Source organism: Notothenia rossii, assembly GCF_949606895.1.
Source record: "Notothenia rossii genome assembly, chromosome: 5".
In the NCBI taxonomy this organism is placed as follows: Eukaryota; Metazoa; Chordata; class Actinopteri; order Perciformes; family Nototheniidae; genus Notothenia; species Notothenia rossii.
The window spans coordinates 51,537,930-51,550,738 of NC_136903.1; the positions used below are offsets into that span (position 1 = coordinate 51,537,930).

General features: G+C 43.6%; 1 protein-coding gene across 1 annotated transcript; it reads left to right on the plus strand.

Annotated features, from left to right (window-relative positions):
- Nucleotides 1–8,391: 8,391 nt before the first annotated feature.
- On the plus strand, nucleotides 8,392–12,193 carry LOC307038832 (uncharacterized protein; the record flags this gene model as incomplete). Its single annotated transcript, XM_079680508.1, has 5 exons — nucleotides 8,392–9,257; nucleotides 9,755–9,887; nucleotides 10,943–11,095; nucleotides 11,431–11,520; nucleotides 12,080–12,193. Exons 2-5 carry the CDS (start codon nucleotides 9,762–9,764, stop codon nucleotides 12,191–12,193), a joined length of 483 nt encoding a protein of 160 aa, XP_079536634.1. The 5' UTR covers nucleotides 8,392–9,257; nucleotides 9,755–9,761.
- Between the last annotated feature and the right edge of the window lie 616 nt (nucleotides 12,194–12,809).

The following is a 12,809-nucleotide window of genomic DNA, read 5'->3' on the forward strand; positions in this document are numbered from 1 at the left end:
AAACTGCGGGTTCGACTGTGCTCCTGGAGCGGACAAAGATATGTGTATTTGCCTGAAGGATGGAAATAAACAAAGAATTATATTTTACAGGACATGACGGATATATGTGTTTTTTCCAGGTTTTTTGGAAATAAACCAAATGTGATTTTGCAGGGCATTACGTAGCTCATTTACCCATGTGATGTTGTGCAGTACATTACTGAGCTCATTTAACGATATGGTGTACCAGGAGAAGTGGGATGCTGCCATGTCCCAACTGGTCTCCGGAGGAATATAAGGAGAGTTGACAGGGGACTCTGCCCAGTGCTTATGGACTGAATGAGGGGTGTGTTAGAGGGGAAGGCTCTGGCTGTTTCTGCAGCCTCTGCTTCTACCTTCTCTCCCCACCCCGATACCAGCGCGTGCCTGCTGTAAAAGGCAGGTGCACTGGCTCTCAATGCCACTAACTCTGAGCCTGGCTCCCAAGCAGCACGTTCTCCCCGGCAGTCCGCCAGCAGATGAAAAACACCCACCTCTCCGCCTCTTCCGAGGGACGAGGGAACCGCGCGGGGGGGTCTGCTGGAGGCTCCTGCCGGGTGCTCCGTACTGCGTTTCACCGGGACCTGGCTCGAAAAACTCGGAACCCTGACTCCAGTGCGGTGTGGCGGCCTCGCCCTGGCCGTCCACCATGCGCCTCCGGGTACCTGACTGTCAGGGGTTCAATGCCTCCTCCCCCCGCTGCGGCGAAGGACGGAGCGGGATGGAGCGCCCGGAGGTACTGTTATCCCCACGTTTTCGTACCCAAAACTGTCTTGTGAGCTTGTGGCAGAACCATGAAACAAAAAACAATCAATGTATCGGACCCATCACCAGCCCCGCGTTGATGCGGAGGTGGGACCATTTTAACCAGGTGGTAACCCAAGTCCTCCCCTTGGTCCGTGTTCCCTGCATTGAAGCATCGGACCCATGGTTGCAATCACCAGTTAGCTAACGCATATAAACGGAGAAACAGAAAACCATTTAAATAGAATTCATTGTGTCTGTTTTAGGAAGGATGTTGTCCGAATGCCCGGTGTGCAGACTCTGCTATCTGGCTTTGAATAAGCACCTTAAGCACAAACATGCAGTGCGGAACCTGGAGGAAAGAGGCATCATTCTTAAAATGGCCAGTGGCAGAATAAATGTTCGGACCAAACCCTGTCCCATCACAGGGTGTTCGTATGCTGGGAAGAGACTACACCGTCATGTAACTGTTGAACACCCTGAGTTCTCCCGAGATGAGGCACATCAGGTCATGGCAAGGCTGAAGCATAGTGTGGCCATGCAGTTGCTCCATGACCTCCGAGAGACTAATCCCATCATTGGAATGGCTACATCATTGGATATAGACAATGAGGAGGAATACCCGGTGCACCCTCCACCCTTCTCCCCACATACCGTGTGTGACGAAGAGGACTGCAGGCAGGTGAGGCTGGAAAATGTGGCATTGAGGGCTCAGAAGGATGCCCTCATTGATGAGGTGAAGACCCTGAGCTCCAGGCTGAAACAGGGTCTAAAACCCAAGAAGCAGAGTGCCACTGCTGCTCTGCTTGAGGAAGACGAAGAATGTATACGATTTAAGGGCCTAGCAATCTCAAGTACCCCCGGCATGAACACAGTAGCCTGCGGCAGCAATACCCCTCTCAAGACCCTGGTGAAGACTGTGATGCGGTCCCCAGAAGCCTCCGGTAGTGAGACCCCGGTGAAGACTGTCATGCGGTTCGTAGAAGCCTTCGGTAGTGAGACCCCTCTCAAGTCTGTGATGCGGTCCCCAGAAGCCTCCGGAAGCAAGACCCCGGTGAAGACTGTCATGCGGTCCGTAGAAGCCTCCGGTAGTGAGACCCCTCTCAAGTCTGTGATGCGGTCCCCAGAAGCCTCCGGTAGTGAGACCCCGGTGAAGACTGTCATGCGGTCCGCAGAAGCCTCCGGTAGTGAGACCCCTGTATGCCAGAAGACCCGTGCGTCTGTCTCCAATAAGCTGAAAGCTAATCTGGCTAAGGACTGGCCCTCTCCCCGAAAATCACTGGTCCACTGGGAAGGGACGGGGCAATACCATGCGTGAAATCACGTTGCCTAAAAGCATGGAGACGTACATTCAGACATACAGAAGTCATTGTGAGGGTGTCGCACCGACAGTAAAACGGAAAGAGAAGTGTATGTCCAATGTCAGCCGGATAAAGAACTTCCTAGTATTCATGGCCCATGGTGTTGACCGGCTGTCAGACTGGCTGTTTTTAAAAGACACAAAGAGGGTCCGTGGCTGGAGCGAATATATTTCAAAGTCGGGCCGGACAGTCACAACATCGCTGTTGTTCCTGAAGACTGTGAACCATTTCCTGAGGTACTTGTCTGTGTCAAAGCTCCGGGGGTGCAGGCTCACCCAGTCTGATATGACCCACATCATCAGAGAGGTGACAGCCAACATGAACGATTTGAAAAAGTCTGTCACTGTCCACCAGTTTAAGGTGAAGAGGAACAAGCTGGATCGTCTGCCGAGCCAGGCGGAGCTTCTCGCCGCCATGGCGGTCGCTGAGAAGCGCATCCCTGATCTCCTTGACCTGATGGCTAGCAATCCGACCTCAATCACCCAGTACCTGCTATATGGCTATCTAACCCTCCATTGAAGCCTCCTGTATGGCCACCGTCCGGGTGTGTACGCAAACATGACCAACACGGAGGTCTTTGAGGCGGACAGAAGGGGCACTGCTGAGGGCTACATCATCCACGTGCAGGATCACAAGACTGCCAAGACATTTGGCGAAGCACAGCTGGTGCTTACAGTAAAGGAGTTTAGCTGGGTCATGCGGTGGATGGGGATAAAAGAGGGCTTGTCGGATCCTCATAGTGAATTCTTCCTTTTCACAACGGGGAAGCACACTTCCAAGAACCTGAACGCTCACTTGAAGAGGGCTTGGGCTGATGCTGGGCTAGAAACAGCCGTCACCTTCACCATCTTGCGCACTGCCCTGGCTGACAATATCAAGCATCACCAAGATCCAGAAAGCAGGTCGATTCTCGCTAGGTTTATGTGTCACGACGTAAGCACTGCAGACCGGTTCTACGCGAATACGCCTGGAATAAAGGAGGGATTGAAGATCCGCTCCATGTTCAGGGCGGCAGCAGCTGCAGCAGCATCATCAGAAGGAGGTCTACCACCGTCAGCTACCTCCGAAGAGGGCTCAGGGGCGGAGAGCAGCGATACCTCTTCTTCAGGGCCGGTTGATACTCCTGATGAGGGGACAGGGGCCGTGGACTCAACCTTTTTTCCCCGGTGCACCGTACAAGTTAGACGGCTAATATGGCCCCCAGGCCCCTGCGAATCCTGTTTTTATTATGTTTATTATGTATATTTTGTATACTGTTTTTGTAAAAATCGTGTGATAATTAAATAAATAATAAAACATTAGTATAACCTTGAAGGTTCCCAGGGGCAAATACAGTGCCAGGTACCAGACTATTTAAACAATGTTTACCCATGATTCAGACACCTTCCTTGGCTTGTAAAATGCGGTGATGCGCCCTGGAGGTATCAGACTATTTTAAACAACTTTTCTCCGCCTTTCAAACAGTTATTCCTGAGTTATAGCCTAATGACACGCTACAACTCTCTTCCAGACGTTTAAAAACCCTTTCCCCGACCATTTAAACATTATTTCTGGCTTGTAAAGTGCGATGATGAGCCCTTGAGGAATCAGACTATTTGAAGGGTTACCAGGAGCTTGAGAATATCCTCCACAGGGGGGGGGGGGGGGGGGGTGGTGCCGTGAATATGGCAGAATATGGATGCCGATGTGCGGACGGTAAAGCACCGCAAAATCCACCCCCTTTAGGGTTACCAGGTGCATGAGGTTCTGTAGGGTGTGATCACCTGGGTTTAGTCCATGGGGGAGTGCTTAAGTCCGGGGGCCCGGGAACTCACGGTGCACAAGGTTATGGAAGTGCCACTGTTGCCGAAGGTCCTTAGTCCGTCCTTTGGGGCTCTGTGAGGGGCTACAGAGAGGTGGTTTTCCCGGTCCCTCTCCTGGAGGTGTGAAATAACCTGAGCTCCATGTGAGGGAGAGAGGCTGGAGGTCATTAGGCCGTCCTTTGGGGCTCTGTGAGGTGCCAAAGAGAGGTGCTTTTCCCGGTCCCTCTCCTGGAGGTGTGAAAAAACCTGTTTGCCCGTATTAGGAAGCCGAGCTGGAACTACTTCGGGGGTCTGTGAGCAGCCACAGAGAGGTGCTTTTCCCGGTCTATTTCATGGAAGTCTGACATGAGCAGAGTGTGCATGCTTTGAAACTAATACACCCACGCTTAGCATGCTATTTTAGGGTATACATCTTATCTTATCACCATGGATGTACCTGTATTTAAATAAAGCTTACAGCACCGGGCATTCCCAGGCGGTCTCCCATCCAAGTACTGACCCGGCCCGACCCTGCATTACTATGGGTCTCTGAAACAATCAGACTTTTACCACACTGTTAGCAGGCTTTAATCAGATTTTTAGCACTCTTTTCCCCGCAGAAACTGGTTTAAATCACTGTGGTCACCATGGTGCGGATTTAGGAATGTACCTGTGTGTGGTGCGGAGCTTCCCTGCACTTTAAATCCATTGATTCGCCCTGTTTTTGTTGTATTTTTTACTGTTAATGCACTGTGCTCCCTGGGATGATGCGCCCTCCTGTGGGGACACATGAGAACTGCACTCAAATCACTTTGTGCTTTTTAAACAGTTTTAAATAGTTTGTTCCACATTTAAAAACCGCTTTCTGCCCTGGAAATCGTTTCTAATCATTATTACCGTTATGGAGGGGCTGCAGGAACAATTTCCCCGCCTTGCAAACATTTATTCCTGGGTAAAATAATCCATTTGTTCTGCCTGCTTTCCGTCAGCACCTGCACTGTAAAACCCAATGTTGCTCTTTAGTTATCATGACTCATTTTTACTTGTCAATACAACACAGATTTGTGCAAAAAGTCATTTTAACTTAAAATAATTAATTGATAACGTCTCAACCACATGGAAGTTGACTCAATTAAGACCCTTTGTTATGTTAACAAGATAAATCAAGTTGAGTCTAGTTGAGTTGACAAATGCACAAAAGTTATAGACTTGTGCGTCATCACGCTGTACGCTGTGTAGCACGTTTTGCGTCCTTCCCTGCTAAGCGTGCGCATTGTTCGGTGGATGGAACAACGCCAGAGACTGAATATACATCGTATTTTAACAAGGTGAGTTTAAATGTTATATTGATAGCTTACAAGTAATATTTAAGACATGTTTTACGTTTTTTAATTGGTTACATTATCGTCCGTGTTGCCCGTTTATTGAAAACGGAACAGCAAAACTTTTGGTGAAATTCACAGTGGGAATAGCTAACAGCTTAGCAGCCCGAGTTAGCTAGCTGCTAGCAAACAGCGCAGCCATTCCCTCCTGTTTGACTTGTTGATTAGTTTGTTTCCCAGACTTTTTAATTTAAATTACCCCCTGCCCAGTTTGGTGTGCGTATTGAGAATGTCTTTTTTATTTCATTAAAAAATTGTGTTCTTCAAACTTTTAATTGCTATAGTTAAAATGAGTTGCACGTGCACTAAATAGGCTATGAGTAAACCATGGTGGAGAATTTTTCGGACAACAGTTAATAGGATGCGTTTAATTGTTGCTTATTATACACATATATATATATACACATATATTTGTGTGTGTAGTTTTTTTCACATGCTGTTGCAATTGGTTGCAACAATTAGTAACGTTAGAAAAACTACAACACCACACCGGATCTAGCTAGACTGGAAACAAGACAATAGGCACGCCGTTTGGCAGCCGGCCAATAGTAGTAGGCTAACGTTACGGTTTGAGTGAGTGGCGAGCGCGATACGACGAAATGGATGATAAAAAGATTCAGAGAAATGGCCCTCCTTGCACGCAAGTACTTAGCAGCACCGGCAACATCACTACCTTCTGAGAGGTTGTTTTCAGTGTCTGGGCATGTTGTGCAAAAGAAGCGAGCTTCACTGTTGTCTGAAAATGTCAACAGGCTTGTCTGTTTGAGTAGCTGGCTGAAAGCAAAGAAGTTGTAGGCTTACAGGTAAGCCTACAACTTCTTTGCTTTCAGCTTTCAGTTTTATTGGTTACCTAACTGTTACTGTTCATTGTTTCTGAAATACGTTTTCTGACTGCTATGTTCACAGCAAACTTTAGAAAAAGGAAATATTAAGCCATGGTTTAACTTTATAATTGCATTTTGTACTGCCCTGTTTGCATGTTGCTTCTAATAAAAGAAACATGTGCATAAAGCAAGCCAATCCACTTTTCCATGTTCATAAGAGCATTAAAATGAAAAAAAATAATGGGACAAAAATAAATCAAGGGACATTTAGAATAGATAAAATTGTGTGATTAATTGCGATTAATTGTGAGTTAACTATGACATTCATGCGATTAATCGCGATTAAATATTTTAATCGTTTGGCAGCACTAATATATATAGCTTTGAGGAAAATATAACATGCTTATTAAACTACCATGTAATATCTCTGTCCTAATTCTTTCTTACTTTTCTTTTTCCAGGTGTACATGATCAAGATCCAAACGTGAATGCGGTGGATTTGTAAGTTTTGTACCTATTACTCAGGAAATCGCAAAAGAATAATTGAACATTATAGAGCCATTCATGGACATCATGGAAGAAATTGCCCTTTGCCCTGTATCTACAGTGACTGTCCGCTAGTTTTCCGATCACAGGAATCCCTTAATAAGCATTTAAGAGAACATGGACTTTCACATCATGGACCTGTTGGAGGGTTAAACCTTAAAATTAACTGTCAATTGTGTGACTTCAATTATGCAGTGACTATAAAACAGTACTTTGGTCATCTTGGGAAACATCTTAGAAACAAAGAGACAGTTACCTGCCCTTTTAATCACTGTTCTCACGAAACAAGAAATTACACTACCTTTACTTCGCATAAAAGTCGTTTTCACAACAATGCCACACTACAAGACTTGAAATCTGAGCTTATTACTCAAACACATTTAGGCGTGGAACTTGTGGCTGATCAAGTGGTTTCAGATGTCAGTGATGCAGAATGTTCTGAGGATGAGATTGTAAATGAGCAGGAGGATACCTCTGATAAAGTTCAAGCAAGACTTGCGTCTTTACTTCTGCAATTGGAAACTGTTTTACATGTCTCAAAGACTGCAGTTCAGCAAATAGTTACAGAATTTAGGGATATTGGTGTTTTATTGAGTGAGGTAAACAAAAATACTCTTGATAAAGCATTAAGGCAGAATGGATGTACCATTGATGAAAACACTATCAATTTAGTAAAGGATACCTTGTGCCAGGCAAATCATTTTAGCTGTCTTTCAGAGGGTGGGTCTTTGTCAACTGACAAAAGGAGGTCATCTTTTTTCAAAGAAAACTTCAGTTTAATCAACCCAGTTGAATATGTTTTAGATTTTTCATCAAAAAAAAAATGTGTTTATGTGCCAATCTTGCGTGTTCTTCAAGCGTTATTGAATAGGGGTGATGTAATTGACAGAGTTTTGGAAGAAAACCGAAAATCACCATCTGGCCAGTATAAGTCTTTTTTTGATGCATCGTACTGTAAAGAAAATCCACTTGTTAATGGTGAAGATCTAAGTATTTCTTTGGGCTTGTATATTGATGACTTTGAGATCTGTAACCCTTTAGGCACCTCAAGAAAGAAACATAAGCTGTGTGCAATCTATTGGATAATTGGCAATTTGCCTGTAAGAAACAGATCATCATTGTCTACTACATATATGGCTGCCCTATGCAAAAGTCAAGATATTAAAACATTTGGTTATGGTCCAATTGTTCAACCACTGCTGAGAGACCTACAGTTGCTTGAAAAGGAAGGAATTTACATCGACAGGTTAGGAACCAGTGTCAGAGGCACAGTGCTATACATTTCATCAGATAATTTGGGGGCACATTCATTTGCTGGCTTTCAGGAGTCCTTTAATGTGGACAAGTTTTGCAGATTTTGCCTTGCAAGTCGAAAAGATATTCAAACTTGTTCTGTAAGAAGTGGGTCATTTGTATTGAGAACGATAGAGTCACATAACCTGAACCTGTCTGAGCTTAAAGAAAACACAAATTTGAAAAGTGTAAATGGTGTAAAACGTGAATGTGTTCTAAATGAACTACAATACTTTCATTGTATAACAGGGTTTCCACCTGACTTTTTGCACGACCTATTTGAAGGCATTGTACCCTTTGAGCTGTGTTTGTGTTTGAAAAAATTCATTGACAGGAAATATTTCACATTAGATAATTTAAATACTGCCATACAGTACTTCCCTTATAAGTACTCTGACAAAACCAATTGTCCTCAAAACATTTCTGTAAATTTTCATTTGTCTGGAACCATAGGAGGAAATGGCCACGAGAATTGGACTCTGTTAAGGTTGTTGCCATTAATTATTGGTGATGATGTCCCTGAAAATGATGATGCATGGTCTCTGATTCTGGAACTGAAAGACATTGTTGAAATCTTGGCATCGTCCGCTTTTACAGATGAAAGCATCTGTTACCTAGAAGCAAAGATCTTTGAACATAGGAAACTTTTAACAGATGTATTTCCTGATGTGAAACTCAAACCCAAACATCATTTTCTAGAGCATTATCCCCATCTGATTCGTTGCTTTGGACCTGTGGTTGACTTCTGGACATTTCGCTTCGAAGCAAAACACAGTTTTTTCAAGAAAGCTGTTCGTGATATTAATAACTTCAAGAACATTGTGTTGTCTCTGGCCAACAGACACCAGCTTATGTTGGCATACCATTTTGACATGCCTTGCCTGTTCAAGCCAGCAGTAGAAGTAGAGAGGACAACACACAATTCCCTTGAAAATGTGCCCCTCCCAGTCAAACTAGCTATTCAGCACAAATTCAGTCATCTGACCACTATATCACTTGCCACAACAGCCTTAATACATGGAACAAAATATGTAAAGGGGATGTTTGTATCATTTGGAAGCACAAGTGGACTCCCTGATTTCTGCCAAGTCCTGTACATTGTGATAGTGGACAACAAGGCATTCGTTGTTCTTCAACCTTTCTCTGGTTGTTACCTGGACCACTATAGATGTTATGAAGTTTGCAGTGCTGAGGATTCCCAACTGGTTGTGGTCGACCCTGCAGAGCTGAACCACTACGTCCCCCTGACAGCCTACGTGGTGCAAGGCAGACTCCTGATTTCTCCCAAGGCATTCCTGCTACACTGAGGTAATCCTTTTGCTTATTTTCAGGATAATTTAAGTAATAATAATTGTCTTATAGGCCTTAGTTTCATTAACAACTCTACCTTATGTTCTATACTTTTATATAGTTCATTATTTTAGTACCATTGTTTTTAAATAATAAAAAATAACCTTCTTTACATCTTAACAGGGTTTAAACAAAATCTTAAATTGATAGTCTACGGCAAGGCCACAACGCCTTGCATTGCACTCTCCTACAGCAAAACCCCATACTTAGTTGACTGAAGCCCCGTCCTTTTCCCATCTACACTAAATCTCTTCACCGAAAATAGCAGATCTACAAGCTCACAACATGTCAGACATAGTGAGCTTGTAGATCTGTAATTTACACAGAATGTTCCCAATATTGGGATATAGGCCTCATGTGGTTAAATTACTTACTAGGTCGGGGTTCTACTATGACATGTGATCATTACTTTGCCTTGCTTATAAGAAAATGTATATTTGTTTTGTTCTTTTTAGATTCACCATGTTGCTGCGTGTCATCCTAACCGAAGAGGACATTCGGAGGGTCACCATTGAGAACATGCCCGACACGGTTGATGACCTGCACTTGATCCTCAAAAACAAGCTTGGATTGGAAGGAGTTTTGAGGGTACAATTTCAAGATCCAATGTTCAATAACGAGCTTTGCAACTTGAGTAACATGTCAGATCTCCCTAAAGATAAAGTGACTTTAAAAGTGTACAGTCATCCTCTTGAAGAACTCCAAGTTCATACAGAAGAACTTTATTATCATACAGACTCAACATTGGACACTGCAAGCTTAACCACAACCCCTGAGTCGAGCCCCAGTCGAGTCCAGTCCACCTGCAGTCGTCACCTGCCTCAGTCATTTCAGATCCCTACTTTCGCGTTAGATACAGAGCTAAGGTTAAGGGAAGGAAATGAAGCCTTCCAGAAGGATGGAACCCTTCTTGATATCTCCAAATGCATGAAATCAGACATTTTGGAAAAAATAGCAGAAGCGGTTTATGCCTATAGCCCATACCCACAACATGAGGAATATGCTTTGGTGGCGCAAGCGCTCATCAAAAAACATCCATGTCTGAGGGAACCAGGGTCTGTCGCTGGATGGCACTGTTGGACGTTTAGTTTAAAGTTTAAAATGGGTAACTTCAGACAAAAGCTCCGAAAGGCTGGATGCCCAGAGCTCAAGATCAACTCACTCAACTCACGGTCATCCAGCACATCTGGGAAAAGAACTCTTAAGAGGGCTAGAAAATCAGAAGTCAACTTCTTGCCAGACATCCCGGAAGGAAAAACAAAACACTCCCTTGACGAAGAAAGGACAGCAATGCTCACAGAAATGAAGAAGAGGAAGGTTGATTGGAAGCAAATTCAAGCGATGATGACCAGCACCTTCTCTTTGCGGAGAAAGGAAATCTTAGAGGATGAGCCACCTGTGGCTGACATCAAAGATAAATGGCCAGCACTGTTCTCTGAACGTCAGGTAAAGTACTTCTCTATTTCAAATGTGATTGAGGAAGATCAGATTGGAGGCTGATTAAGAATAGAAAGATATGTTGTACACAATGGCTAATGTCTGCTGTCATGAAGATTATACAGTTATATACATACAGTATATCAGTGATATTGAATTTACAGCCAATCCCTCGGCTTGTTCTTTGCTTCTTTTATGCCTACTAGATTGAAGCAGAGTTTGCTCGCCTCACCACTGTTGACCTGAAAGGCTGCCTCTTCGCTGGTCTTGACAAGTATCTGCAGAGGTTCATTGATATCTACAAAGCCAAGCCTGGTGTGGTGGAGCTGAAGAAGCTGTTGACAACACTGGATAGTGATGTAAGTATGCTTACGTGATATTTTACACTGTTTTTCTGTTAAAAAAAGTTCTTATAGTAAATGTTACTATAGCGTTGGTTCAGTAACAGGCTTCTCCCAGTCCCTGTCTCTCCAGCTCTTTATAAACAGCAAATGTACTTTCACACGGGTCAATGGTGTCATCCAATTAGGAGAAAGAACCGCTTTATCAGCTTCAATTTTATAGTTTTCCAATTTTGTCTGCAGCTCTCACTCACACTCACACACACTTATCATTTATTTACTGTTAAATACTCTATTCTGATGTTATCTGACTGAAGCTGTTCCATTGGTTGTGTATTGTCTATTATTTTTAGTGTTCCAACCAATGGAAAAGGACCGTTGTGTTGATGGGGATCCCCCACTACCTCAAAGAGGTTTCGTCCAACTTTTACAAGAAAGTTCAGGTATATTTTATTTTATATTTATATTTTCCGTCAGTGCAGATCAGGCCCCCATTCTTACCCTTACTTGTACGTATCCTGTATTTTAGGACCTAAACAGTGGGTTGGGACCAATCATGAGTAAAAGGCCCTTTCTTCGTTTCCAATTTTCCTCAAAATATTTACTTCATTTTTGAGCGCTAACCGCTCCAACATGTGGCTTTGTGTGTATGTCCGTACCAGCATGGCCTCGATGGCAGTGTCCAAGCTTAGGAGTATAAATGAACTCATCGAAAGCACCGCTCATTTCACACTGGGTGGGATTTTTTTTTTTTTTTTTTTATAATAAAGCCCTTAAAAAATTAGGTTTTTAAGTACTCAACAGCTCATACTCTTTTTTTTTTTTTTTTTGTGAAGTGTTGTGAGATTGTAGGTCAGCTATTTTCATTAGTTTGGGTCCCCGGGAGTGTGTCTTAAGATAAAAAGTTTAGGAACCACTGGTGTGTTTCATGCTTAATGCTGTTGTGGCCACAACAACAGAATCAATAAAGGTTTATTTTATCACGTTTTCCACTTTGTTTAGGCCACAGATGCTGAGGAGGACATGACAAGAGGAATGATGCTGGGCATCCTCATAGTGGCAGACGGGGATGATACTGTCAGTTTCGCAGTGGTCATCGAGGAAGAAATCATCTAACCATCAGTCAGTGATTTTCCAACAGCTGTGTCACTGCTGATGGGTCTGCTCTACGCACTCAACATCGACTATCCCAAAGGCATAAGGTACACATTTGAAGTCATTCAGAAGGTGCTCATGGACATTGGTGGAGGCCATTGCACTGCTTTGGTTCATGGCTTGAGAAACAAACTCTTGAGGAAGACCATGTAAGCTTAAAGCAGAGTTTAAGCATTGACCCTGAACTTGATGGACATTGGAGGAGTCATGGACTGAGAAATGGACTCCCATTTAAGTTTGATTGTTGGAGAACTGCACACAGCAATATTGTGTATTGTTACATGGCTTGAGATACAGACTCTTGAGGAAGCCCGTGTAAGCTTAAGGCAGAGTGTAAATATTGATACTCAAGTAGAAAATGCAAGTTCAACTGAACAAACAAAATGTGAACTTGGTATGAGAAATGGACTCTATATTTTGTTATTTTGGTTAGACATCCTGTAGATTGTGTACTGCATTTGACAATTTAATGACTTGTGCAGGTTTACATGCCACTTTGGAAGGGCACACACTGTGGATTTGTTGGGATATTTACACTGTGGATTTTGGGTATAGCGACACAGTGTATTTGGAACAC